This window comes from Protomyctophum bolini, assembly GCF_963924005.1.
Source record: "Protomyctophum bolini genome assembly, chromosome: 5".
Classification (NCBI taxonomy): domain Eukaryota; kingdom Metazoa; phylum Chordata; class Actinopteri; order Myctophiformes; family Myctophidae; genus Protomyctophum; species Protomyctophum bolini.
In genome coordinates this window covers 27,331,139-27,358,639 of record NC_137866.1, presented here as the reverse complement: position 1 = coordinate 27,358,639, position 27,501 = coordinate 27,331,139, and the positions used below count along the sequence as shown (strand labels likewise).

The 27,501-nt window shown below is 42.7% G+C and overlaps 1 protein-coding gene across 3 annotated transcripts; it reads right to left on the bottom strand.

Moving 5' to 3' along the window:
- Positions 1–1,103: 1,103 nt before the first annotated feature.
- ifrd2 (interferon-related developmental regulator 2) lies at positions 1,104–26,991 on the bottom strand. Of its 3 annotated transcripts, XR_013964151.1 has the most exons (14): positions 26,408–26,991; positions 24,686–24,742; positions 16,016–16,132; positions 15,423–15,510; positions 14,849–14,973; positions 14,403–14,560; positions 11,380–11,433; positions 10,489–10,667; positions 7,577–7,685; positions 6,990–7,124; positions 5,190–5,318; positions 4,658–4,750; positions 2,266–4,143; positions 1,104–2,215 (listed from the first exon to the last, which is right to left on the bottom strand). XR_013964151.1 is itself a non-coding variant. In XM_080764861.1 (13 exons), exons 1-13 carry the CDS (start codon positions 26,448–26,450, stop codon positions 4,063–4,065), a joined length of 1,368 nt encoding a protein of 455 aa, XP_080620987.1. In that variant the 5' UTR covers positions 26,451–26,991; the 3' UTR covers positions 1,104–4,062. The 3 variants fall into 3 exon arrangements, 2 of the variants coding, with proteins under 2 accessions (XP_080620987.1, XP_080620988.1); XM_080764861.1 differs by having other exon boundaries at positions 1,104–4,143; XM_080764862.1 differs by lacking the exon at positions 24,686–24,742 and having other exon boundaries at positions 1,104–4,143.
- Positions 26,992–27,501: the final 510 nt, after the last annotated feature.

Genomic DNA, 27,501 nt, shown 5'->3' with positions numbered 1-27,501 from the left:
GGTAAGGTAGCACCTTTTACAGTCTATATCTATACTATGGCCCGGGTAGCACCCGCAGTTTTAGCCCAATTTTTTTGATTCTCGTAGAGGTTTTTTTCGATTCTGAGAGATTCGTCAGAATCGGAAAAAACCTCTACGAGAATCAAAAAATTTGGGCTACCGCAGTTTCATAAAGAGGATATTTCCAGAGCACTTAACCTGCCAGTTATAGGTAAAGAAAGAAAGCATATGTATGTGTTTGGTTCCAAAACACCCCAGAGAATTACCTGCAAGAAAGTGAAGGCTCGTTTGAGAAATATTAAAAACAATCAAAGCATTGATGTCCATTTATTGGAAACACCCAAGTTGAGCTCTTCTATAAAAGCGCCAAACGGAAAGATAAGGAGGGACTTGGAAGCAAAAGGAATGCCCATAGCAGATGTAGCCATATAGGGATGGATGCAGTGGAATTAGGAGTCCTAATTGGCGGAGACCAATATTGGAAAATGGTCACAGGAAAAATGGAGAGACTGAATGAAGGAATGAAGGAAGTGTATTTGGATGGCTGGTGCAAGGAGAAGTCACGCTAAATATCATAACTGAAGTTGTGGACATTGAAGTGATGCACATCAGCGTCGGAGAGGAACAGGCACTGTCAGATCAGTTACGCAACTTTTGGGAAATCGAATCCCTTGGAATGCACATGAAAGAAATGCATTCTGAGAAGGAAGACATGGCAGTGTATCCCAAGCCGTGCATATCCACGGCTTCCCAAGCCGTGCATATCCACGGATATCCCAAGCCGTGCATGCCCATTCCCACTATAGGCTGAGGAAGAAATGCCACTTGACAGTTTTCAAATCAGCCTCATGGTGGCGCTACAACAGGCCAAGTTGCGTCTCACACACAAATAGGTTATGAATATAAAACAAGCTGCAACACATTACACATTACTGTACTTTTCTTTAGTCATAGCCTACATCCATTACCACGTTCTGACTGAGACACATTAACAAACACACAGGGAGCCATGTAGCTTACATTTGTCTTGTTCTTCTCTCCATCACTCACTCCTTTACACCTGTAAACTTGTGATGAGACAAAGTTGACTCTGAATTCTGAAACACGGGCTTAACATAAACTCCAATATTCTTTATTTAATTTGATCAATTAGCTGTCCAAGTGTCCACACCTGGTTATGATTCTGAACCACCTGACAGTTTAGTCAGAGGTTTAGTCTTTGTTTTGGGCTGCGTAGGAACCTTTGAAAAGGCACTACAGAGTGAATAATAATAGAAACAGTCAACAACATACTGCACCTTGTAGGCAGCCGTTAAGTGTACTCTTGAAATTGCAAAATATAAGAATCAAACAACATTAGCGCTAGTTTTTTCCCAATGTTAACAGTTGCTCCCATGTCAGGTTTAGGAGGAAATGCAAATGTGGCCTGTAGGGCACACACACAAAAGCGTAATATAAAGACTAAGAATTGTAGGGGGCCCTAGCCTAATTCAGGCCCTTGAAATGAAAATGGCTGAAAATCATTGCTAGAGCTGTACAAATCTTCTCTTATGGGGGTCCTTGGCATATATTTTCAAATAGGGGTCAGCAGGCTGATGAGAAAAAGTTTGGGAACCACTGATTTAGCACACCATTCTTTAACACCATGACATGAGAGCATGGCAAAAACCCGTTTCAAAAAGGCGGTTCCGGATATGGCATGTGATCCCAACTCATCAACATCTCAACGTCTCCATCCAATAAGCCCCTAGTGTTATGCATGCATTACAGATATTGTACGTTTTCCTGCATTTAAATACGTGTACAAAATAGAAATTCTCCTTTTAGTCATCTTTGTCCATCCCAAAATAATCTGTAAACTGCTATTTTATTTCTTTAAAATGCAAGTAAAAATCAACATAGCAATGTTCTACCACTTTCAATAAATTAGAAAGTAAAATACATACAAATAACCACCAGAAATTGTTTGTCGTTTTTCCTTTTTTCAAAAAATATTAATTCAAACACCACCCCTTAGATTTATATATATGTTACAGTAAAATCGAGAAACCAGTAAAATCGAGAAAAACTGAGCGTTTTTTCTTTCCCACCACGGGAGGCCGTGACCGGTTCCTTCTGAGGCCGGACCCCCCTTGAGGGAGACTGAATGTCCCCCCGGTGAAACATACCGTCTGCATCTGGGCCTGGGCTGGCCATCGCTGGCAATTGGGGGCCCCTGGTTGGCCCGTGGGCCTCCCGTTCGCCGTCATTTAAAAATAATTAAACCGGGGTTTTTCTAGATTTGACTGGCTTTTCGATTTTACTGTAAAATATATAAATATATATATATTTATTTATTTTCCTTTTTCTTCATTATGTATATAATTTTATTTCCATTGGTGTTCAGTATAAATCAGAAATAAAACACACACAAAACACCACACGTCAGTTCTTATTTTGGCAGCTCAAGTAGCCGTTCGGGGGGTCAAGAGAGGAGAGGACAGAAGGGGAACAGGAGGGCTCGGGTCTCAGGACGATAATGACTATATGGTTCTCATTACAGGGTAAGAGAGGAGAGGACAGAAGGGGAAACAGGAGGGCTCGGGTCTCAGGACGATAATGACTATATGGTTCTCATTACAGGGTAAGAGAGGAGAGGACAGAAGGGGAAACAGGAGGGCTCGGGTCTCAGGACGATAATGACTATATGGTTCTCATTACAGGGTAAGAGAGGAGAGGACAGAAGGGGAAACAGGAGGGCTCGGGTCTCAGGACGATAATGACTATATGGTTCTCATTACAGGGTAAGAGAGGAGAGGACAGAAGGGGAAACAGGAGGGCTCGGGTCTCAGGACGATAATGACTATATGGTTCTCATTACAGGGTAAGAGAGGAGAGGACAGAAGGGGAAACAGGAGGGCTCGGGTCTCAGGACGATAATGACTATATGGTTCTCATTACAGGGTAAGAGAGGAGAGGACAGAAGGGGAAACAGGAGGGCTCGGGTCTCAGGACGATAATGACTATATGGTTCTCATTACAGGGTAAGAGAGGAGAGGACAGAAGGGGAAACAGGAGGGCTCGGGTCTCAGGACGATAATGACTATATGGTTCTCATTACAGGGTAAGAGAGGAGAGGACAGAAGGGGAACAGGAGGGCTCGGGTCTCAGGACGATAATGAGTATATGGTTCTCAGGGCTACGTTTTTCTAACAGGGCTAGTCAGTGCTTGTTCATTAGCCTTCATGAAGTAGAACCAGAGCTGGTTCTACGTCGCGAAAGTTTACTGGTTAAAGGTTGATCCAACTGGCAAAAGTCATTTTGGTCTATTTTCAACTGCTCATTGGCTCCACCCACAGATCAAGCAAATGCCTCTTGATCCTTGCCAGACCATGTGAAGCTAAATTTGTGGGCTGGCTTTAAGAGGATAGATACCGGTGGTTATCTAAGAATTACATTGATATTGGCACCGTAGAAATTAATAGCATTTTAAGGCATCAACAAGGTTGCATCGTCGAGCTTGATGAAAATAAAAGGCTACAAATACTTTTCCTAAATTTCCCTTTTTTTTCCTGAGAGGATTTATTCCAGTTGGAAGGTACTAAAAAGTGCTTCCATTTCCAACAGAAAGCTCTCATTGAAGAATGATGTAATTTTGCGTAAATAGTAAAAGCATCAAAAACACATTTACACCGAGCAATACCGAGCCCTAGCCTTCGTTGTACCCTGGTGTCACTGACACCATTTTGTGTCCCATGGGGATTTAAAGCAAATGCGTTTTAGAGGGAGACAAAATGGCCACCATATAATGCCCTCATGGGATTCCACTGGATATCAAAATGTATGATTCTACCTCTTGGGTCTGCGAGAAAAGAGCGTCCATCTTGGATCTTGCGAAGGATGTTTCAAGGGGAAGAGTACAAATGAAACACGCATATGAATTGATAGCCTTGGCTTGAAGTAAAATGACGAAGGCAGCTTCGTGAGATAGTCTCCTCCTCGACGCTCTGTCTGATATCTGCTTTCCTCTCTTGCCACTCCTCCACAACTCTCGGTTGCATTCTCGTTTTTTTGTGTGTTTTCTCACATGACATCAGCTCGTTTGTCCCTCACTTTGTTCCGAATTTTTGTCCTGGCCTTGAAGGCAGCTGAGTTGAATAGATGCTATTGGAAGGTGAAAAACAAAAAAAAACATTAACATCTCGAACTCTTGAAGCTGTACCAGCACCTCAACAGGCCCCTTTTCCACCAAAATAAATTTGCTTCCAGAACTGGTTCCGTTCTTTCATGGAACAATTTTTTGGTTCCAGTTCCGAACAAATTTTTAGGCTTCTGAACCAATTCATTTTCAGTGGAAACACTCTGAACTGGTTCAATATTAGGCAGGAAAAAAGAACTGAACCGGTTCAACCCCGGTGGGAAATGGGCCTAAGTGGAGATTGGAGAACCTACTTTTGTGAGGTGTTCCATGTAGTGCATGGGTGCAAAATACCAAAAGGCAGTTTTTCCTAATGTGGAAAGAACACTGGGAACTTCTTTTAAAAGCAGCAGTTAAACATTTATATTACTTACACATTCTTTTTTCATTTTCAGTTAATCAGTCCTAAATGGATTTTCATACAGCTGTATGAATGTTAAGTATTGCATGAATTTATTCATTATTAAGTATTATCATCACCTTCTCGAAGCGGGAGATCTTAGTGCCTTTGACGGTTGCGTCCAGGATGAGGGGAGGGCCCAAGCCAAAGATGTCTCTCAATAGAGGATTGAACTAGACAGAGGAGGGTGGAGAGGGAAGGGAATGGACAGGAATATGGATAAATGGAGAGTGACGACGTTTCGAGCCAAGGCTCTTCATCTGGTCAAACTGGTTTGACCAGATGAAGAGCCTTGGCTCGAAACGTCGTCAATAAAAGTTATTTTTTGGAGCATACGAGTGTGCGGGTTCCCTTCTCTTTTCATATGTTACTTTTTGAACCCAGCACCTCCTTGAAGTGATGTGCGTATTTTTCTATCAGTTCAGTATCAAGTCAGTTTTAAGACTTTTTAAGTTTTCCCAAAACTAAAAGCACAAAAGAACAGTGTAATTCAGTCAGACATCTCGTCCCATCATTACAACTAGAAACATGCAAGACTACAGCAGTAGCAAAAAACAGTTACAACTACAAAGTTGGATAGCAGTGTTTGTGGGTGTATGTACACATCCTAACCTGCAGGTGGTGTCTAACTCCTGACTCCAAGATCTCTTTGAAGGCATCATAGATTCGTCTCCTTATCCAGCTGTCGATGTACACGCCCTCCACACCAAACCTGATCTTCTCCACTGTAAAATCTTCATTCTGGAGAGGGGAGGGACAGAACAGTAACTAAAGTAAATCTTCATTCTGGAGAGGGGAGGGACAGAACAGTAAATCTTCATTCTGGAGAGGGGAGGGACAGAACAGTAAATCTTCATTCTGGAGAGGGGAGGGACAGAACAGTAAATCTTCATTCTGGAGAGGGGAGGGACAGAACAGTAAATCTTCATTCTGGAGAGGGGAGGGACAGAACAGTAAATCTTCATTCTGGAGAGGGGAGGGACAGAACAGTAAATCTTCATTCTGGAGAGGGGAGGGACAGAACAGTAACTAAAGTAAATCTTCATTCTGGAGAGAGGAGGGACAGAACAGTAACTAAAGTAAATCTTCATTCTGGAGAGGGGAGGGACAGAACAGTAAATCTTCATTCTGGAGAGGGGAGGGACAAAACAGTAAATCTTCATTCTGGAGAGGGGAGGGACAAAACAGTAAATCTTCATTCTGGAGAGGGGAGGGACAGAACAGTAACTAAAGTAAATCTTCATTCTGGAGAGGGGAGGGACAGAACAGTAACTTTCATGTCAGTGCCTGGAGTTCTACCCGGAGAGAGACTCCACGAGAGTGCCAACATTTCTACTGTTGTGCAATAATGGAGAGTTCATTTGGGAAGGAGAGTAGTTTCCTCTTGACTTTCATGCAATACTTCTGTCAATCAGTAGCACTATCGGACCACAGGGTCTAAATGTCTCAACAGAGGAGCAGCGAGACCACCTCCAACCACTGCACTTGTGTTACTAATCTATATAATGAAACTATGCATATATACTATGCATAGTTTCATTATATAGACATATTCCACTGTTACGTTCGTAGTTTATGTATGATTCATGATAACTAGTCTTTATGTATATGATGTATCACCATGTTTTGTTCTTGGTTAATTAATGTAAATCACTCTAGATTAAGAGCGTCTGCTAAATGCCTAAATTGTACATTTGTAATATTGTATTGTACAATTCTGGTAAAATCAGAGCTGGTAAAATAACACACCAAACGTTGTGTGGATTGCAGCTATACTAGTTGGGTTTGAATGAGTCTAGATTAAAAGCTAGCAGTTTACAGTTGTGTGATTGGTCTTCCATTTTACACAGAATACACACACACACACACACACACACACACACACACACACACACACACACACACACACACACACACACACACACAAAACATTATACTGTATGACAAACACCACATCGGTCTCACTTCTCAGGTATAATCCCGCGTTTCAAATGCAAAACACACTCATACACACATTCATTTAAAGAAGCCCAGACCAAGAGCATGCTTAGACTGGCAAAGAGTATCTCCTCTGACCCCTTACATGTTTTAAATAAATGATGAATATCAACTGTTGCCCTCCATGAGGCAGTTTAGAGTCCCTAAATATAAGAAAAACAGGCTCTTTTGTACACCACTCTGTTCTGCTTTTAAACCAAACTCGGTAAACCAAGAGGATATGTTCTATTGTTCTTGTTCCTGTCTGCTTCTGTGATTTGTGTCCTGTAATGTATCTTTTGTAATGTATTGTGTATGTCTTGGACGCAAAACAAATTTCAGTGCAAGCTGACAATAAATTGTATCGTATCGTACATTTGAAAGACACCGTGCGTGTGTGTGTCTGTGTGCGTGTGTGTGTTTGTGCTTACCTACCTCTATGTAGTGCAGGACCTCTCTGAAAATGGAGCGCTGTTTCCTCCGGTCGTTCTTGGCTCTGTGCTTGTTGCCGTCTGTCGCCAGGCCCTTCAGACACTCACACAGACCCTCACTGTCAGCCACCTCAAATTCCTGCATGCACACACACACACACACACACACACACACACACACACACACACACACACACACACACACGCACACACACACACACACACGTTAGAATCACATGAAATATTTGAACATGGCAAACACTGTCTTGTAGTAATCCCACATTAGTACAGATACAGTAGCCACACACACAAGACTGAAATATTCCACAGGTTCAATAATAAATGATATACTCCCGTGCAACACCTCATGGCAGTATATTATTTACCTTTATCACACCCTCTCATTACACTTAACGGAGTACATGATGTACAGACCACTGTTACATTAATAACAACACCTGCCCAAGGGGCTTATTTTGTCACTTTAAGTGATTATGATATTTTGCTGTGATGCAGGTATAACATGGCATTTCTGATTTAACAATTGCATCATATGAGCAAGCATGCATGTGAACCTCTATGTGTATTTACACTGTCTATGTCGCGTCCCAGTTCCACTAGCAGAGCTATGGTCTCTCCAACAGCAATCCTGTAGTTGACGTCACTGCTCTCCAGGCAGGCCTGCAGTTTAGGGAGGTGACTGTAACAGACAAAGAGGTCGGGCATGGTCACTGAATGTAAAGTTACAGTTTCATGTTGGGCAATTTAATACAAATATTGTATTATATTATATGTACTCAATCTAGAAATCAGCGGAACAACCCAACAAATATAGTAAGACGAACTGTGTGGATGTCTTAACCCATTAAGAGCAGAGACACGATTCTACAAACAACCCAGTGGCGCTCAATGTTTTTCCATGTCAAGGACGCCCCAAATATATTTGGCCGCTGACCCCATCTCAAAATCTCAAAATATTTTGTCTAAATTATAAATGACCCTTTTTTATATATAAGCGATATAACACTATGGTAAAAGGATGAATGCATTTTGCCTTCCTTGATTCCATCATTGTATACAGAGGTTAGCAGATCTACGAATTTGTTTGTGCAAGAGAGCCTGGAGATTTACCCCTAATCAGCTGGACAATTGCCTCTCTCACCTCTTGTTTGGTGATTTCCCCACCCAATAGAGTTACGGCCAACCTCCCTCAAATCAACTGAATCAAGGAAAGCATGCAATTTATATTCATCAATCGTAGCTTACTGGCACATTGTTTCACAAAGATTTCTAACAGTTTCCCTTCTCATCTTCTCCCATATCACCATTTTCATTTAAAATTGCCATTGACATGTTTACTTTGGAGTTTCTTTTTATACATATTTATTAGACAGTGTACATTGCTGGACGCATTTGTGTCACCCATGCCTGCCTGTAGGCGGAGACCCTGGGAGACATCGTTCAACCAACCTCCAATTCTTTGATTTTACCATCTTCCATTCTGGAGATATTTACCTTTATGTAACACCTGCTTTTTGCTCTTCTTGAACAGAACGCCTAGTTAGGGACCGTTTTATGTCAGATGTTGACAGTTATAAAAATGAACACAAACAATATCCTATACATACTATACACCGAATGAAAGCCCTGAATGTCTACTTTTACGAGGAAAAAAGTACACATTGATCTCATCTACCCTTCGTCAGTAATTGGCTTTTGTTTGAGCTACAGAATGAGCATAGGGACTGAGGGAACATATTGGGGCTACGTTACGGTTTTGTTTATTTTTTATGATGATGATCATGACGGATCAGGCAGACGGGCAGATGAAACAATGCAAAGACGCGTTGTCATTATTTATCCATCTATATACGTGTCTGTCACTGTGTATCGTTCAAACTCGGCTAGCCGAGTTCGCAGAGGGACGGTGGTGTTGCCGTTTTCCTCCGAGGCGGAAAGACTGGTGTGAGGCGAGGTTAGTGTTGCTGTGCCCCTCATAAAAAACATCATAAAAAAAAACGCCCACCGTCCCTTGCCGAGTTCGCCGAAGGACGATACAATCTATGATAGTTTTCTTGTTTGTTCGAGTATGCAGAAGGAAAGGAGACATGAATCTGACCGACCATTGGAGCCAGAACATGACACTAGTACATGACACAAGATCCCCTGAAAGAAACAGGAGGGGAGGCCCCTGAAAGCAGGGGAGGGGGAGGAGGGAGAAACATGAGGAGAGGTGGAGACAAGCCGATCGGATGTTATGCAGTGTGATTCGGTTGACTATACTGAGTTGTATGTATGCTCGCATGGGCGCCGCCATTACGTTTACGGAGATTACTCTACACAATGCGCCCCTCCTGTCCTGTTTTCAGGAAGGGAGGGGGAGAGGCTTAAAATGTTTTTATCAAGTGACCGGAGTGTTGTGGGATGAATCGGGACTGCTTGATCTATTGTCCGGGTGTGTACAAAGGCGATTGAAAGTAATCAATAAAAACATGTCCCGCACATAGACTGTAAAAAATATGGACAAAGCGTTCCCAGGGTCTAACATGAACGTAAAATGAAGCCCGTCAGTCCTTGAATTGTAAATCGCCATCTTTCTAGATCCGTTTTGGCCCAGCTGGCCATTGGCTGGCCCAGACAACGAGGCGGGACTTCCCCCCTTCTTCTTAGTTGGTTTTTATTGTGTGGGTGGGGAGTGGGTGGGGAATCCCGATCATAGACTGTAACGGTAGCCACGCCCCTCAGAACATACGCGACTTTATTATATATTTTTTTAATAAATGGGACCATAATTTTCCAAAAAGAATATTATTATATTATATTATTAGAAATGAGACTTTAAACTAGTGACTGGAAGCAGAAAGTATTCATGACCATGTTTATTAAGGTAATACAGTCTAGGTGAAGTTGGGCCCAAATACATGGACTTCTATGGGGCTATGGGGTTTTTTGGGCCCAATGACAGCGCCACAACAGGCCATTATATGAACTTTCAGGAAATCCCGATTTCCTTAGTGGCTTCACAAAATATCTGTCTGACTGCCCCCCTGGTCCCGCATCGGACCGTTGGGACTCGAACCATGTAGAAAACCGATTCCAGCAATCAATGCGTTAAAAGCTACTGTGACACAGGCGCATTGCAGATTTTAACCCATTCTGGACAGGAACCCCTTTTGGTGTTTTAAGCATCATGTTATACTTTAGCTATAACATGATGATCTGCTATTGTAGATCTGCTATTTTTGAAAAATCTGAAAATGTGACGCAAATCTTTGAATTTCAGAGCGGACATTTTTTAACTCAAATATTTGGTTCGGGGGCCCCAGGACAACACATTTTCAGACGGGGGTCCGCGCCTCGGCATAATACAGATCATTCTGTGGGTCTTTGACATGAAATATTCGAGAACCACAAACGTAAGGTTTTTCAGAAAACTGTCATGATTTAGAAGACATTTGTAGAATGGGCCTCAGTCCTATAAATGGGTAAATGTCTTAACTCACATGTCCAACAGTACAGTCAGTCTGGATGCAGGACACAGGGTGACCAGCAGAGCCCAGGCCTGCAGGGCAGCGCTGTGAAGGCCAGGGTTGCCAGGTTTTGGTGTGGGCAGTATTCCTTCTCTGTTGGGGTAGGAAGACATGAAGACGCTCTCCAGGTGGCTCATTGACTTGATCAGATCCTGGATAAGAGAGGGATAGATAGAGCCATGTAAGGAGAAAGTCACAGAGGCATGTGCACAATTATAGATTTATTAAAATTATAGCACACATGGAGGGAGCGATGCAGGGGATTACAAAATCACACCCGTGTGAAGTGAGGGGCGCTCTTATCTTCGTACATTATGACGTAAAACAAAAAAATGTGTGAAGTGAGGGGCGCTAATATATTAAAGTCTATACTCATGTTGATTAGGTGATGTAATGGTGATGTCAAAACAAACATTAAATTATCTTTATTGTTAATGGCATTTAATGTTTGTGTTAGGGACAAGATGACGTAATTTTTCCCTTGAATCATTGTCAATGGCGTTTTTAAAACAAACATTGAACTAAAAGACAAACATTAAACATGTATATAGGAGGTGCTTGCGCCCCTAAAAAAGATGAAAATAAATATCAATAAATGAACATTTAAAATCTACACTATAGCTGAATATAGGAGGGGCTAGCGCCCCTCATAAATGTGCATAGAGGTGTAGAGACAGGAAAACAAGAGAGAGAAACAGGAAGGCAAAGTATAGAGGACATAATGTATTAAATAAACTCATGAATATACACTTATACCAATACCATAGTACATTCACTAAGTAAGTAAGTACACACCATCTTGTCGATATAGAATTAAATGCTAAGTAAGGGCTAGTTTGATCAGGCCATTAAGGTTTGTCTCACCTCTCCTTCTTCTGCAGCAGAGACATAGCAGCAGATCCCCAGAGCCCTGGCACACTGACACACACACACACACACACACACACACACACACACACACACACAATCAAATAATTAGTATAAATTCACATTAACTCACGCTGGGCAAGCCCTACGCTTAGAGTGCATTGCTGGAATTTGGCGGAAGTAGCAGGATTTTGGCGGAAGTACCGCTCAAGGAAATGACGTTGACGCTTTACAAATCTGTTTACATTCTGTGTATGAAACAAGTGTTGTGATTGGTCGGAAAATATCGTATCCGGGGGAAATACATCTGGCGGATGTTCCGGCCCAACACTTCCGGCTATGCACTCTCTGCCTTAGGTTGTGACCAGGCTTTTCTCTTTGCAGACGAGTAAGGCTGGGACCGAGGCTAACATTAACTTGTATCTATGGGTGAAGAACAATCTGTTTTATTTAGTGGTGTATCATGTACAGTTTTGCTATTACAACTTCACACAAATGTCTTTTTGTTCCTGATTATATTTTCTGTGTTTTTGTGTGAGAATTTACCATTATTTGTATAATGTATTACTGCTACTATTTTGCATTAAAAACAAACAGATTATGTAAACATTAGGTGAAGTCCCAGCCCTTCTACACATCTGCTATACATCATCTACAGAATCCTCTCTTAATAAGGCAAGCTATACAATTACAATGCATTTGTTTGGCATCAAACATGTTGTCCTGACCAGCATGAGCAGCAGCTTCAAAGTGTGACAAGGGTTCATCTTGTCCTGGTACATCAATGCAAAACAATCACACCTGTGTGAAGTGAGGGGCGCTAATATATTAAAGTCTAACTCATGTTGATTAGGTAATGGTGATGTAAAACAAACGGTGCAAACACAAACATTCAACGCCATTAACAATAAAGAGACAATATGACATAAACGACACATGACATAAATTTTCCCTTCATTGTCAATGCGTTCACAAAACAAACATTGAACTAAGACAAACATTAAACCTGTGTATATAAAAATATGACATTTCAGAACTTTAGGTTGTGTATTATGTGCACAGGACAGCTACATCAGTGGTGCTAGTAAGAACACTTGGTGGTTGGACAGTGGAGCATGGTGTGACCATAGGTGTGTTTGTGTGTGTGTCCCTTAAACACAGAAGACAGAACAACAGTGCTTGTTTTTAAAACAGATAATGGCAGCCAGATAGGGTCTAATTAGAGTCAGGACACAGCTGTCACCACAGAAACTGAGAAATGGCCTGACAAGAAAGACGGAACCTACCAAAATGTGACCAGCTGAGCCCAAAATCAGCGGCGATGTTCACGGCTCACAACTAAAGCGCTGCGGGTCACGGCCACAAACTTCATGCCTCGGGTCACTGTCCGGTGACTTAGAAAATGGTCGCTGCTAAAATAGCCTACGCTTTTACTTCCGGGTTCAGGGGTCGTAAAATTTGTCTCCTTAAATTCCTACTACGGTAGGTCTTCCTTTAAGTACTGTCTCTGAAGACACGTCCACACCCTACCATCTGATGTCATCTGATGTAACTTCCAGCACCTGAGCTGAACTGATTTGGAGCTCTTGGTTTTGTTTGTCTGATCATTATAGCACTGATGAAGGTCCCAGTGTAACAGTGTTATATAATTACGCAAAATATGATACAAATAAGTGCTTTTACCCGACTTAATTCTCCATGGTTCATGTGTATAAGAATACAAAGTGCATGCATTGGTGGTCACAGCTCCTTTAAGTCTCCTCCTTATGCCCCGGTATAAATGCTCTGCCACACCTCCACCTCTTCCTTGTGTATATCCGTATTGGAATGAGGTGGGTGCCTTTGTTGTTCTCTGTATACCAAAATAAGAATTGTACTTGCAAAATGATTTATACAGTGTTTATTTAACTCCGTTTAGAGAGGAGTCGTTGCATACTACGAAAATAACTAACTGGAGACGTGATATTTGTTATCTCTTGTCAGAATAAATGGAGGTTAACTTGTCACCAAAGGAAGTTCTGGGTCCGTCTAGTCCGTTCAACACAACGCAGAGGGACAGACTACACCGGTTACACTAGGATCAAAACTATTTTTCATTTTACCATGAGCACAGAGCACTTTGTGAGCATGTAAAAAATAAAATAAAAGATTTTTTCTTAAGTCTCGGTCTAAGAAGGAGTTCTCGTTCATTTTTATACAGTGAGCGAGTCTTTTTCCGTCAGCTTTCCTCTTATGTTTTTGAGAACACCGCTCCTGTAGCCAAGCTTGAACAAAGGACGAAACAGTGCGCAACAGTTTCCACAGTGCTTCACTGTCTGAAGACACATTACACAAAGATGTACTACACAATACATACGCAAAGATAAAATCACACCTGTGTGAACCGAGTGGTGCAACTCCCCTCTCTCTCTCTCTCTGGCAAACAGCGCCCCTACTGGTACTCAAACTGGTGCTCATTAACCAACACATAGGTGAACACATACAGTAGGTGAACATCACAGACATTGCTGTTCCTTGGAGTGGTTGCACCACTCAAAGTTAACGGAATGCAACGTCGACATGAGGGTGGAAGGACGGGGCTAAAGTTGAGACGTGATCAACTTGGAGAGCCCCGAATATGCAGAACCTCAAATGCGAGCCATGGTGTTTGAAAGAGACATGCAGTTGCCGAGAACAATCTGTGAACCCAAAATTACTTCCAACCTAGCCTCAGTCCCAGCCTTACTCATCTGCGAAGAGAAAAGCCTGGTCACAACCTAAGGCAGAGAGTGCATAGCCGGAAGTGTCGGGCCGGAACATCCGTCAGATGTACAGTATATCCCCCGGAATACGATATTCTTTTGACCAATCACAACGCTTGTTTAATTCAAGGAGAATGTAAACAGATTTGTAAAACGTTAATCCTTGAGCGCCGATCCTTCCGCCAAATTTCAGCAATGCCCTCTACAGCGTATATTGTGCCCAGCGTGCTTCCAAAATCCAACCATACTTTCAGACCTGGGTTACAGCGGGCCACTCACACTCTGGCGTGCCGATATGCTGGCAGAGCCGTCAATCAGGATGGTGCTGAGGATGGGGCGGAGCATCTTAAAGCCCTCCTCCCCCTCATCTCCTCCTCCCAGCTGGACACACAGCATGGAGAACACTGTGGCTGCTGCTGCCTGCTCCTCTCCTCCCCCTAGACAGAGACATATTTGCTGTTGACGCTCAAGTTCCCATTTCACGGTAAAACAAAACAAAGTGCAATCAATCGAAACAAGACATTTATAATATATGATACAGTAGCTAATTTCGGCTGTTGATGTGTTTTTTTCTTCTTTAGAAGACGGATAGAACGAGAATTGAAAGCAGGAAGGCACAACTATGTGCACATTCTAACACCATCCATGTGTTTTGTACAGACTGTGCTCATATCTGCTTTCGTTCCAAAGCAAACAAATACAGCTGTCTCTCCCGCATCTCTCACCTTTCTTGAGGCTTCTCTCTAGGCAGTCGCTGATGGTGAGGCGTCTCTCTATCAAGAAGTCATACAGCACTCTGGAGCAGAAGACCTGACGCAAAGACTCCAGGGCCACAAGGCGAGACTTGGCACTGACAGAGAAAGAATTTGAAATTTAGGAAACTTTTATAAAAAACAAAACACTATTCTGTGGTCTCTTTTAAACTCAATTACTGCAAAGGATTTTATCCCAGTGGACCTGACTGCCAAGGACAACTTTATGGGGGTTTTATTGATTCGGTCAGATCACGCTCTTCGATCGATAAACAGGAAATGAACCGGGAGTGAAAAAATGATGTTAACTGAAAATGTTAAATCCATTCATCTTTGATTCTTTATCCAGACTGCGTTTTTTTTGATCGAACAAGCGTTAGTCACAGCTCATAACTAAAGCGTTGCTGGCCACGGTTACACAATGTATGTTTAATCTACTATAATATCAACCACAAGACTTCATTCCTGAGCCTCCTAATGCAATACCACACGTCCACGACGCAGCTGGACTACGGTCTACAGCTGATTAGATTAGGCTAAGATGCACCTCTTATCCATCAGGTCTTCAATGCACTGCTTGAGTTTGTCTTCGGTCTCCTCCTGGGCAGTCTGCTCGTCCACTGGCTCTCCTCCCCCTGGAACACAGTGAAAACACAAGGCGGCCATGGTCAGACTACAAAGGAAAACCACCAGTGTTCAAATGTCAGGCTTTTGTGGTAGAATTGATGTCGGAGAACACCACCCCCCGCCTTTAAAGTTTAATTTCATGTCATAGGCAGCAGAGACAAAAACACTCAATACTTTTGTATGTTATCTTTATTTGACTCATATCATATGTGACTTGAACATTTTAATAAAGAAACTTTGATCAAAAGGATTTGCAAAGTGACTGTCACTCAGCACTCGGCAGTTATCGATTGGATTTAACATACATTTTATGTACTTTTCGGGCAAGTAGAACATGACCTGTACTTGCCCGATGGGCAAGTGCCTCTGAGACACTAGTGTCAACCTGCATAGGGCCTTTAATATTCAAAGTTATAGCATTCCGTATCAGCATTAAATCGGTTCAATATTAGTGTGTCAAGTAATGTATGCATGTACTGTACTGTATGTATGCAGTGTGTGTGCAGTAACCACCTGTTCCCTCCTCTTGTACAGATGCAGTTTCACTGGGACTACTGTAGTGGCTGAGAACGTCAGAGGTCAGGTCATCATCGCTGGCTCCAGACTCTCCCTTCACCCCATTCTTACCTCCTACAGGACACAATGAGGTCCATGGTCAAGATAACAGACAAGGAGATAAAATTTCTCCCAGAGGAGACTGTCTCATAGCACCAAAAACGTATATAAGGACTAAAACCAGTTTTCATTATCTGGCACAGTGCAGTGGCCGCGAGAAATTCACAACATAGAGGTTTAAGTGGCTGGCTAGAGAGCATTGTTACTCGACAATGGGGTTGTGGCCTAAAGCCCAAACCTGGCTGGGCGTCCTGAGCGAAACAACGGTTTATCCAAGCATCTGAACATTGCAATCTAAAAGTAATGGAGGAATTAATCACAAACTCACTGTATTAATGTTAACGATTCGTTACGAGATTTAAATGCAATGTTGGTTAACGAGTATCTAAACTGACTGATTATCATAGCGAATTTACATATGCACCTTGCACCCTGTAACTTAGAACATCGAAGTTGTGACCTCATCTCATTGAGGAGGTAGCAAAGCAGAGTACCGCCAATTCTAGCCGACAGCCTTTCATCATTTTTCAACCAAATTGATCTTTATGAACAAATGCAGTTGGTTATCCACCTGTCAAATTAAAGGACTTTACCAACCACAACCAAAATGTCCCAGTGCCATTTCCCAGGAAGCCGTGTGTAATCAGGGTGAAGGAAGGTGACTAGTCTCACTGTACTGTTCAGCTGTTTGGTTCTGTCAGTAACTCTACACCAGCAGAGCACTCTTTATAGAAATGTAAACATACACACATACACGAGGGACAAACTGGGAGCAGTTTGTCGTGTCCAAAGAACTGGGCAGAGCTCATGTGAACGGCTATTACGTCCCACAAAGCAAGTCGCTATTCATAAAGACATAAAATATTTAAAGGTAGATACGACCAAATAAGGAGTATCAGTCGACAGTCGGACACATTTCCGATCCATGTATTGGTATCCGGAGTTCCAGACAGCTCTAAAAAGCACATTTAAAATGTAAGCTATTTAAGTATTTCTGAATTCGTTACAGTAGTACAGTGTTTATGTATGCAAATGCACATGTGAGTCTATGTCTATTTTGGGAGCTTACGCATGTACAGGTTTGCAATGCTGGGGGTGGACATGGACATAGTATACATAAGCTACAACAAGAGCTAGGCAGGCTAAGCTAACTGACAAGCTGTGGTGTTCCTGCTGGCTAAGGGCTTTCTACTGTTGCTGGGATTACTGAAGACTAGCGAGACCATTCATTTATTCAGGTTGTGTATGTCCAGAAGGGGCATTCATTGTGGGCACGTGTGTGTGTGTGTGTGTGTGTGTGTGCGCACGCACACACGCACGCACACGTGCGTGTGAGGGTGAGAGAGAGAGATAGCCATTCACTCTGTATGTTTGTGTAATTGTGTGTGCAGAATAGGCATTCATTTTGTGTGAGCGTGTTTTGGAAGGTCAACAAGGTCCTGCCAGGGTGAACCAAAGTTCAGTGATTTTTGCAACAGTGGAAGTGGGAAATGCAGTGTAAATACTGTGCACGGTACAGGGGTAGATTGAAATGCAGTGTAAATACTGTGCACGGTACAGGGGTAGATTGAAATGCAGTGTAAATACTGTGCACGGTACAGGGGTAGATTGAAATGCAGTGTAAATACTGTGCACTGTACAGGGGTAGATTGAAATGCAGTGTAAATACTGTGCACTGTACAGGGTAGATTGAAATGCAGTGTAAATACTGTGCACGGTACAGGGGTAGATTGAAATGCAGTGTAAATACTGTGCACTGTACAGGGTAGATTGAAATGCAGTGCAAATACTGTGCACGGTACAGGGTAGATTGAAATGCAGTGTAAATACTGTGCACTGTACAGGGGTAGATTGAAATGCAGTGTAAATACTGTGCACTGTACAGGGGTAGATTGAAATGCAGTGCAAATACTGTGCACGGTACAGGGTAGATTGAAATGCAGTTTAAATACTGTGCACTGTACAGGGTAGATTGAAATGCAGTGTAAATACTGTGCACTGTACAGGGTAGATTGAAATGCAGTGTAAATACTGTGCACTGTACAGGGTAGATTGAAATGCAGTGTAAATACTGTGCACGGTACAGGGGTAGATTGAAATGCAGTGTAAATACTGTGCACGGTACAGGGGTAGATTGAAATGCAGTGTAAATACTGTGCACGGTACAGGGTAGATTGAAATGCAGTGTAAATACTGTGCACGGTACAGGGTAGATTGAAATGCAGTGTAAATACTGTGCACTGTACAGGGTAGATTGAAATGCAGTGTAAATACTGTGCACGGTACAGGGTAGATTGAAATGCAGTGTAAATACTGTGCACAGTACAGGGTAGATTGAAATGCAGTGTAAATACTGTGCACTGTACAGGGTAGATTGAAATGCAGTGTAAATACTGTGCACGGTACAGGGGTAGATTGCTACTGGGTTACTTGCAATTCAGGTATTCAAGCCTTCAAAGTCGCTACGTAACTTACAGCAAAACCTACTCCATGCTATAAGTAACTTTCTCAGCCTATTCAAAGAACGCTTTGTTGAACTCCTTTCAAAGTGTATTTGAATAAAGGGATAATTGAAATGCCTATTGCCTATACAGACAATGTAGCGGCCGTTATGGAGATTTTTTATCCATTAAATTCTGTAATCTTTCCTACAGGGACAGTGCTACTCTACTGTAATTGTATTATGTAACTAACTGCAAGCTCATTTGAGAGGATACATCAGCCTGCAGGCAGTGGGCGATGGTAAGAAAAAATAACACAAATTCCGTGTCCGTGTCTTGATTTTAGGGATCATGTCTCATGTCTTGCCGTTTGTGTTGTCAACTTGTCATCTATTGTTGCTACACTGCCAGTGCCAAGTGTAGATCTGATTTTCAGAGACATTTTAATTGTTCACAATCTATAACTCAAATGCCACACCCCTAACTCAGCCTCGCTGTCAATACAACTCAAGTTTTCCTGGATCGATGAAGGCTGGGCCCAGGGCTGTAGATTAAGGAAATATCAACTGAGCCAAGGTAAAGTAATTGAATAAATTCCATTAGCAATTAAAAACCTGAGCTGTGTGCAGAGTGGGCTAAAATTCTGACTTGATTGCAGCTAGCTGTAGCCTAGTAGTCTGAATATGTTTTTTTTGGTGGCTTTTGCCTTTATTTTATATTTGTTATGGAGGGACAGACAGTAGGCTGACAGGAAATGGGGAGAGAGATGGGGGGAAGACATGCAGTAAAGGCCGTCGGGATCGGGAGTCGAACCCGCGGCACACTGCCAGACTGGATTACCAGCCAAGGTGCCTGGACCACTGAGCCATGGCCCAGGCCAGGGTTTCCCATTTCTATTAGACAAGGAGTAAAGGAGTGAGAAAAGAAGGTGGGGTAGCAAACTAGCAACAGATGACACAATGCCATACAGTCAGTACAGTCATGAACTGGATTTAACCTTGTGACGTAGCTAGCGAATGGGTTTGCATGAACATGGCTGAGCCAAAGTTACTTCTTACGACATGTTGAGATTGTATATCAGTGGAAAGTCTCATTACACACACACACACACACACACACACACACACACACATCACATCGGTCCTGTATGATGTAAGTGCTGCTTGTAAAACATCCCTTTCTCAGAGAGTAAATGCTGAGCATGCAGCATGACTGCTGTTGGATGCAGAGAAGGTTATGGGATACCAGACTGGTAGTGGTTTAGAAGGGGCTGAGAGGGGCTCTGCTCTGCAGCTTTCAGAGGGAATGGAACTGATGGAAAACCCCGTTCAGATCACAGTTATGGCTCAGAGAGAGGTGGTGGGGTAGAAGTCCCAACTAACGTTACACTGTAGTACAGTAAATAGTCAAGTCGACTAAACGGTGCCCCTACTATTTTGGTTTACTACATAGTACATACTAGTCACTAATTATTATAATAATTATATTGCAAAATGTGCTTATATTCTGCTAAAATACATAATGTTGACACAGCAGTCAAAGTATTTTCAGCATTGTAATGCAGTGGCTGCCCAATACTGACAGCCGGTCAGCAAGTGGATTCATGAATGTATGTATATAATATAGACAATATTTTAGGCCAATAAAAAGACTACATAATACTAAATTTCCCACCCGGGCGTCCACCTCGGCTGCCGGACTATAATAAACTAAAGCATTGTGTCTTTCTCACTTTCTGACATGATGGCTCCTGAAATCAAACCTATAACCTCCAGTGTTGTTTTTGTCGACTAAAACCAAGACGAAAAATGTTCGTCGACTACCTTTTTCCACTGGCGAAACTAAATGGAAACTAAATGAAAACTAAGTTATGAATTATGATGACTAAAACTAAGACTAAATGTATTGACAATTTCGTCAACAGATAAAAACTAGACTAAAATGTTAGGAAGGGACTAGTGGACAAGAGATCCAGTATACCGGTAAGTCATTTTACACTTGGTTACATGACGAAAATAGCAGATCTACAAGCACACAACACGTCGCGCGTTGTGAGCTTGTAGATCTTGTGAGTGTAAAATCAGCCATTACGACGGCATCAAGGCCCCCCAAAATTCCTTTTAGTCGACTAAATCAACTGTAGATTTAGTGGACTAAAATCTCACGAAATTTAGTCGACTAAAACCAGACTAACACTAAAACATTCCAGGTGACTAAAATGTGACTAAAACTAAATGAAAACTATTCAAGAGACTACGACTAAAACTAAAAAACAACACTGATGACCTCTTGGTTACAGGACAGTCTCTGACCAGCATGCACACACAAACACACCCCCACAAAGTACAAAGTCTCATGTCCTCACATTAACACTAATACACACAAATTGCACTTCATAAAGTGAGTGCGTGCCCCCGAACACGTCACCTCTCACGTGTCAAAGACTTCCAATACATCACACTATCTTTACACAGCTTATTGTACAGATCAAGGAGCCATTCTGTGAGGAATTGCTTCAGTGACTGACAAATCATGGGTAGTGCATCGCCCATTCATTTTTCCCCATAGAGATTTCTGAAATGATGTATTAATTATTTTAAGCCTGGGACAAAGCAATGCAGGTTCCTGGTGAATCATGACCATAAAACATTTGATTCTGTGTCAAAACACATTTGAATATTTAATGATATTATACACTATATTTAATAAATACTTTTTTGCGGTTTTCAAATATTTTAACTTTGGAAGCTAATCTTATCCAATAAGTGTTGACATGACTATAGAGACAATGGCCCTCATTTATCAATTTATGCAAGTTAAGATGCTTAAGCCATTTAAACAGTGTTTTGCATATGTGCATAGGCAATAGGCATACATGCGAGGATTTGCGCTGCCTAAAGTTTCATGACATGGAGAGGCATTGGAGGGAGACTGCTGCAGCTGGATCAGTCAAGTCTCCCAACGGGTACAGTAATCTACAGCTGGCCCATGTCTTTCTGGAGTTACAGTATGTGCAATCTTGTCGTCTCGTCCTCGTTTAAGGATAAACCCAACAGCTCGAATGCCAAATGTGCCGAGACAGCATACAGTAAGTGCGGGGACCGCATCCGCATCTATAGGTAACCCAGCCAGCCCACCACCACCAGTACCACATAAGGTTTAGGCTGCGCATTCATTGACAGCCCAGCCCAGCCCAGCCACTGCAGCGAGGCAATCTAATATAGACTGTCATAAACATGCATGGTCACGGTGTCACGGATCACAGTGACGGAGACAGACTGGACAGGAGGGGGAGGAGGAGATGCAGCTATTTGCAAAACAGCAGCGTGTGCCATGTGCGGTTGTCAAGGGCTGTGCACGTCCAAACTCATTCCAATGACATATGTGAGCTATTTGTGTTTCACAGGTTCAGGTTTTCGTTCACTAATATATCTTGTTGTAGCCTATATAGAAAAAAGAGTTTAATAATTTAATATAGGCCTACAACTAACAAGTAACACACAGTGACAGTTACTTGCAAGTTATGTGCGTGCGTGTGGGAGGGTGAGGCAGGCAGCGAGGCGAGCAGGGGAAACTTTTTTATTGGCTTAAGTTTCCATCATGTAACTATGGTTTCCATATACGTTGTTTGGTCACATTGCAATTGTTGGTGGTGGGAAAACAATGTTTGCGTTTACAAGGTGGACATAGGAGGGGATAGCGGTTCGTGTTTGTGCACACTGTTTCAAGCCAGTCAGTGCAACGACGCCGAAGATTAGCTGTTCATAGACGGACACACACTGGACAGGGGGGGGGGGGGACATAGTCTCTGCCATGCCTTCGGCCTGGCGGAGATAACATCATAACTAACAATACATAGCAAATGAGTGAATCAGTGTAACACAAATGGATGAAACAATGAGATGGCAGGCCCAGGACCCAGTGGCACAAAAGAAGAGAGAAACAGAGAGACTGTGCCAGTGATATGTAAAAAGTAAGCTTACATTAAAGTAATGACTACTAGATGAATGCCATTTTCAATGTCAGCCAGAGCAATAATGCAAGGAAGATAAGATCATACTATTGTATTCAAATGATCAAGATGACAGCAGCACTGCAGGACATGATGGACAGTGATCAAATAGAACCAGGTCATGGCAGCCATTTGCAGATGAAATTAGCTGCAAGGATGAGGAAGGTTCAAGGTAGGGAGTTCACACACAAGAAGAATGACCCTCCTTCATTGAAGTATTGCTCAAATTAATATGCATTGTAACCAAAGTGAAATCTGCAGCAAAGGGATAAACAGAATACTGCACATAGTAGAGAAAATGCGTCATTACATTAAAGTCCATGTAATGACACATGACCAATTAATAATGTAAGGCATAGAAAATAAAGGAGGAATTGGTGTGGTGTGTGAGATAATAAAGAAAGCTGAGAGCAAGCCAACATTTGTCATATAAATGGTGCATTTATATAGCACCTTTATCCAAGGCGCTTTACAGAGATTGTGCATTCACCCAATCATACACCGATGGCGGCGGAAACCATGCAAGGCACCAACCAGCACATCAGGAGCAATTTAGGGTTCATTGTCTTGCTCAAGGACACTTCGACACTAACTCTGGGGGAGCCCGGGTTCGAACTGGCAACCTTGACAGGTCACTGGGTTACCATTCGGCCACTCTACCCCATATAGAAGTCGGCAAGCATTAGAATTAGAAGAACTACTGGTCCATATCCAAAGAAAAGGAGCTGACAGTATGTCATGCTTTGCATGTGAGGATACTAGGATTCCAAAAGTCAGTCAGGTTAAGTATTCAGCCAGAAAGGGAGTTCAACCTTCAAATGTTGCAGTTAAATGTTGAACATGGTGGGGTTTGATGTGCTTTCTTGGTGCTGGGCATGTAGCCCAGGGGCTTCATGACTGACAGTACTGAATACTGAGTGTTCTTGTACCAAAAGATGACATGTGCCAGCGTGGGCGAGTCGGTAATGGGCCTAATTAATGGCTGATTCAGACACAAATTCAGCACGATGATATGTGCCATGAATGATTCAATGACAACATTTCCTGATCCGCTTCCTTAATTTCGTGCATAAATGAGGATTGATTGGTGTGTCATACTAGTGTGGCCACTGTCGCATAATCTGACATGGCGACCATTGTGAAAGACAACAAAGTTGTGTAGTCTGACTGACTCTGAACCTGGTTTAAGTAACCATAACCAAATTCACTAGGATGGAAGAGTAAAAGAGTTCAATCAATGAATACAGTTCAGGTTGGCATAATGGGCTACATTAGCCGTGTTGTATGCCATGCAAGAGCTGTTAACTATACAAGATAAAGTTATAGTTATTCTTTTGGTAAAGCGGTGGCCTATGGGTTAGAGGAGCACCCTTGTTGCCGAAAGGTTGCCGGTTTGATTCCCCGGACGGAGAGGAAAGATCTGGGTCGGGAAGTGATTGGTCATCACTCACCCAACACTGCTGAAGTGCCCTTGAGCAAGGCACTGAACCCCCAACTGCTCCAGTGGAGCTGCTTAGTGGCCAACAGTATAAGACAAAGACAGTGGTTGTATTGGTCAGCTCCCAGGTTTTAATGTGTGTGTGTGTGTGTGTGTGTGTGTGTGTGTGTGTGTGTGTGTGTGTGTGTGTGTGTGTGTGTGTGTGTGTGTGTGTTTCTACGTGCAGGGCGTTGCTGAAAATGAGCACAAATGAGCTACTACCCTGGGTAAATAAAGGGGGGGGGGAAGCATGCAGGCGAAGCCAGCAATGCTGAAAAGGAGGAATCCAGCAAGTAAAATGCAGTTCTTACAGCTACATTTGGAAGGAACACAGTAATGTTCAAGAAAGGGATCAAACTTGTAAAATTATTAAAACTACTAAGTGGTGGACTAGGCTTGCCGCTGTTCATCATGCAACAAAGTGGGGTTAGCCTAAGCAACTGATATGATCAGGTCTACTGGTTGTGCTGCATGGGAGCCAAATATATCATAGTAAAGCATTTGTCTCTTCTTCATGTGGAGGCCGGTGTGGCACGTGCAGGGATATCAAAGCTTGTTGTGCACAGTGGAGTTCTGAGCACAAGTCAAGTTGTGCCTGGAAAGGTGGAGCAGGGCCAAGGATTGGATGGGGGGGGTACCTTTCAACGGAGCTTTAGCCGACAGCTGCAGCTGAAGAACCTCCTGCCGTAGCGAGCCTAGAAGAGGACGGACGCAGGGAGGGAACAACGGAAGGTGGTTGGGTGAAGGGACGCAGGGATGGATGGAGTGGTGGAGTGAGGAATTCATGAATGGACGTTTAGATGGATGGATGGATGGATGGATTAAGGAAGGAGTGTGCGAAAAGAACGATGGAAGCATATATGGGGGGATGAATGGATGGGGAATGGGAATGAATGGATAAAAAAGGATGGTTGAAATTAAATGGATGCGATTAATGGGGTGGGTGGCCATGAAGGAGAGAAGAAAGCATCAGTACAGGTATGAGCTCGACTTAACCAATAATTCCATTTCAAATACTTTTATGGTTGCAGTGCTAATTGCACCATACATTTACTAGCCATACAACAAATGAAAAATAAGCCATAAGTTTATAAATTATACATGTACTGTACACATGTTCTACTGTAGAAACTAAGCAAGCATTTGAGTCACGACTTGATAGCACTAACCAACCGGCCTGTCTCTCCCTCTCATACTGTGAAGTTGCCTCCCAATGTCAGGCATCCGAGTGAGTAAATCATGTAGGCGCTACACGTGATAACTGTCTTGTGTGCTCCCCCGGCTACGTCATCCCATACCGCGTGGAGGCGGCTCCGAACGATCAGCCAGGCACATGCATGACTGGCAGTTCAGTTGGCACCATTGGCGGGTGACCAGTCTCTCCATCACCTATATACTAGGCTAGCGATATGATTGCATCAAATACAGATGTAAACTAACAGGAAATTTAAAAGGTCTCTATACTTATTCACATTTTGGGACCGGGCCCTGCTATAGTACACGATTTTCATTTTTTACCCAGCTCACATGCATCTCCTTTCAGTGACAGAATAGGCCACTCCTGCTAAAAATAGCACGCACCTCTGCGGTTAACATGTGGCCCATTTCTGCAAGTTAAGCTCTTCTCTCCTGCATGATCTATCTATGATGAACTATAGTCACGATTACAAGTATGTTGCATATCTCTCTCCAAATATCTTCAAGTTGCGATCATGTAGCAAAGTTATTACACAAAGTAAATAAATTGTTAAGGTATAATGTAAATACGTGTAGTGTACGTGTCGGTAGCCTACACTCCCACTCGGGGTTAAATTTAGCCTGGGATCAAGAGTGACTATCATAGTCTGCATTTGTATCGATTTTGACATGCGCATAGCGTCATAGCCTAAAGTGAAAGTCAGACTCGATCAATAAGTCTCTTGATCCGAGGCTAGGTTAAACTTAAACGAATCAACACTGAGGATTTACTTTGCATGTTTTTACACTACAAATATTGCCATACATTCAAAACTTCCAAAGCTAGTAAATACAAAACAAAGCAGGGTACTTATAGGGAAGCTAAACTGACCTAACTAGTACATGAGCCGATACTTAATCTTTGCTGCCATATGGCATTTCATATCATATTATGATATGAAATCATATGAAATTTCAAATTTGGCATGATGGAAAAAGCCGGCCGGTGAGCTACAACAGGCAGTCGTGCGGTTAGGTGTGGCGCGTAATAAACAGTGTCCTTCTGTAACGGTCACGTTTATAGAACTTTAAGAAGTCGTCGCGACGCTGAGCCATTGTTGTGAATGTTGTCAGTGTCAGGGGGATTATGAACCACGGTCACACAGCCATAACGTCACACTTACCCGGCTTAGTGGAGCCACGTTTCCCCTTCTTACTCCGTGGCATGATTCTGGAGACCGAGACACGAACGTAGTTCTTCTTACCCCAAAGTCACACAACAACAAGCTAGTGGAGTACAGTACACACCACAGCTATATGCTAGCTTGTTGTTATCAGCAGCAAGTTTGACAGTTGGTGCGAATGGAGGAGCAACAGGCGACGGGACGGGTCGACAGCTGAAAAACCTTCCAAAACTTCACACCCACCACCACCCACACACTTTGTGTTTACACTGTCTTCACCACACGACGACAGTAGTCAGCTTTATTGCAAAAGCGAGCCAACCAACCAACACACCACCACGTTTCCACCTCTTCTTCAACAATATTTCTTCTTTCTCTCTCTCAGACAGTCAGTCCTGTCGCTTGCTTCCGTCTTGGAATTTTGGAGTTGTCACGAGAGGACTTAAACGTCTTCCCACGACGTGGGTGTCGCCGTCTATTATCTATAGATGTCCCCGGGTAATCTATACCTAGTTCCAGGCTGAGAGGGTAAGTCTTTGTCGAAGTGTTTAGGACGGAGTTCGGAGCACGTTGTTGTCGACAAGTCCACCATCTTCTCAATACGGACCCGGTAGCCCGGGTTGCCAGGTTTTGTTTCAACCAGCCCCCGGCATCCCCCTTCTCGAGATGCCAAAAACAGGGAATATAGGCCCTCAATTTCCAAAATAAAGCCCTGACTGTCCCCCATCTCTATTACATCATTATTACTATTATATTTATACGTGAGTAATAGAGGCCTTTATTGGACCTAATTTAGATAGGTTTGTGAAAACAACAAAACGTGCTATTGTCAGTAGTATATTCAGCAAATTGCAATATAAAAAAAAAAAAAAAGTCACAAGAAACAGTTTAGCAGGAGTGACGGAAACAGACATGCAATTCCATGGTAGGCCTACCTACAATGCACCTTGCATATCGCTGAGGACCCAGGGATTGATCATGTGCCATGTGAGACATTGATGGGGTTGGCTGTTAAAAAATATTATATAAGTCCCATAGTCTCTCGAGACTATGATGAATTGAACAATGTGGACCCTGTTGTAAACAAGTGTAAT

Coding starts and splice junctions, on each gene's coding strand:
- ifrd2 (XM_080764861.1), bottom strand. CDS start 26,450: ATGCCACGGAGTAAGAAGGGGAAACGTGGCTCCACTAAGCCGG. Junction 14,561..14,848: donor AGAGAGAAGCCTCAAGAAAG/GTGAGAGATGCG, acceptor GTCTCTGTCTAG/GGGGAGGAGAGGAGCAGGCA. Junction 4,144..4,657: donor AGATCTCCCGCTTCGAGAAG/GTGATGATAATA, acceptor ACCTTCCAATAG/CATCTATTCAACTCAGCTGC.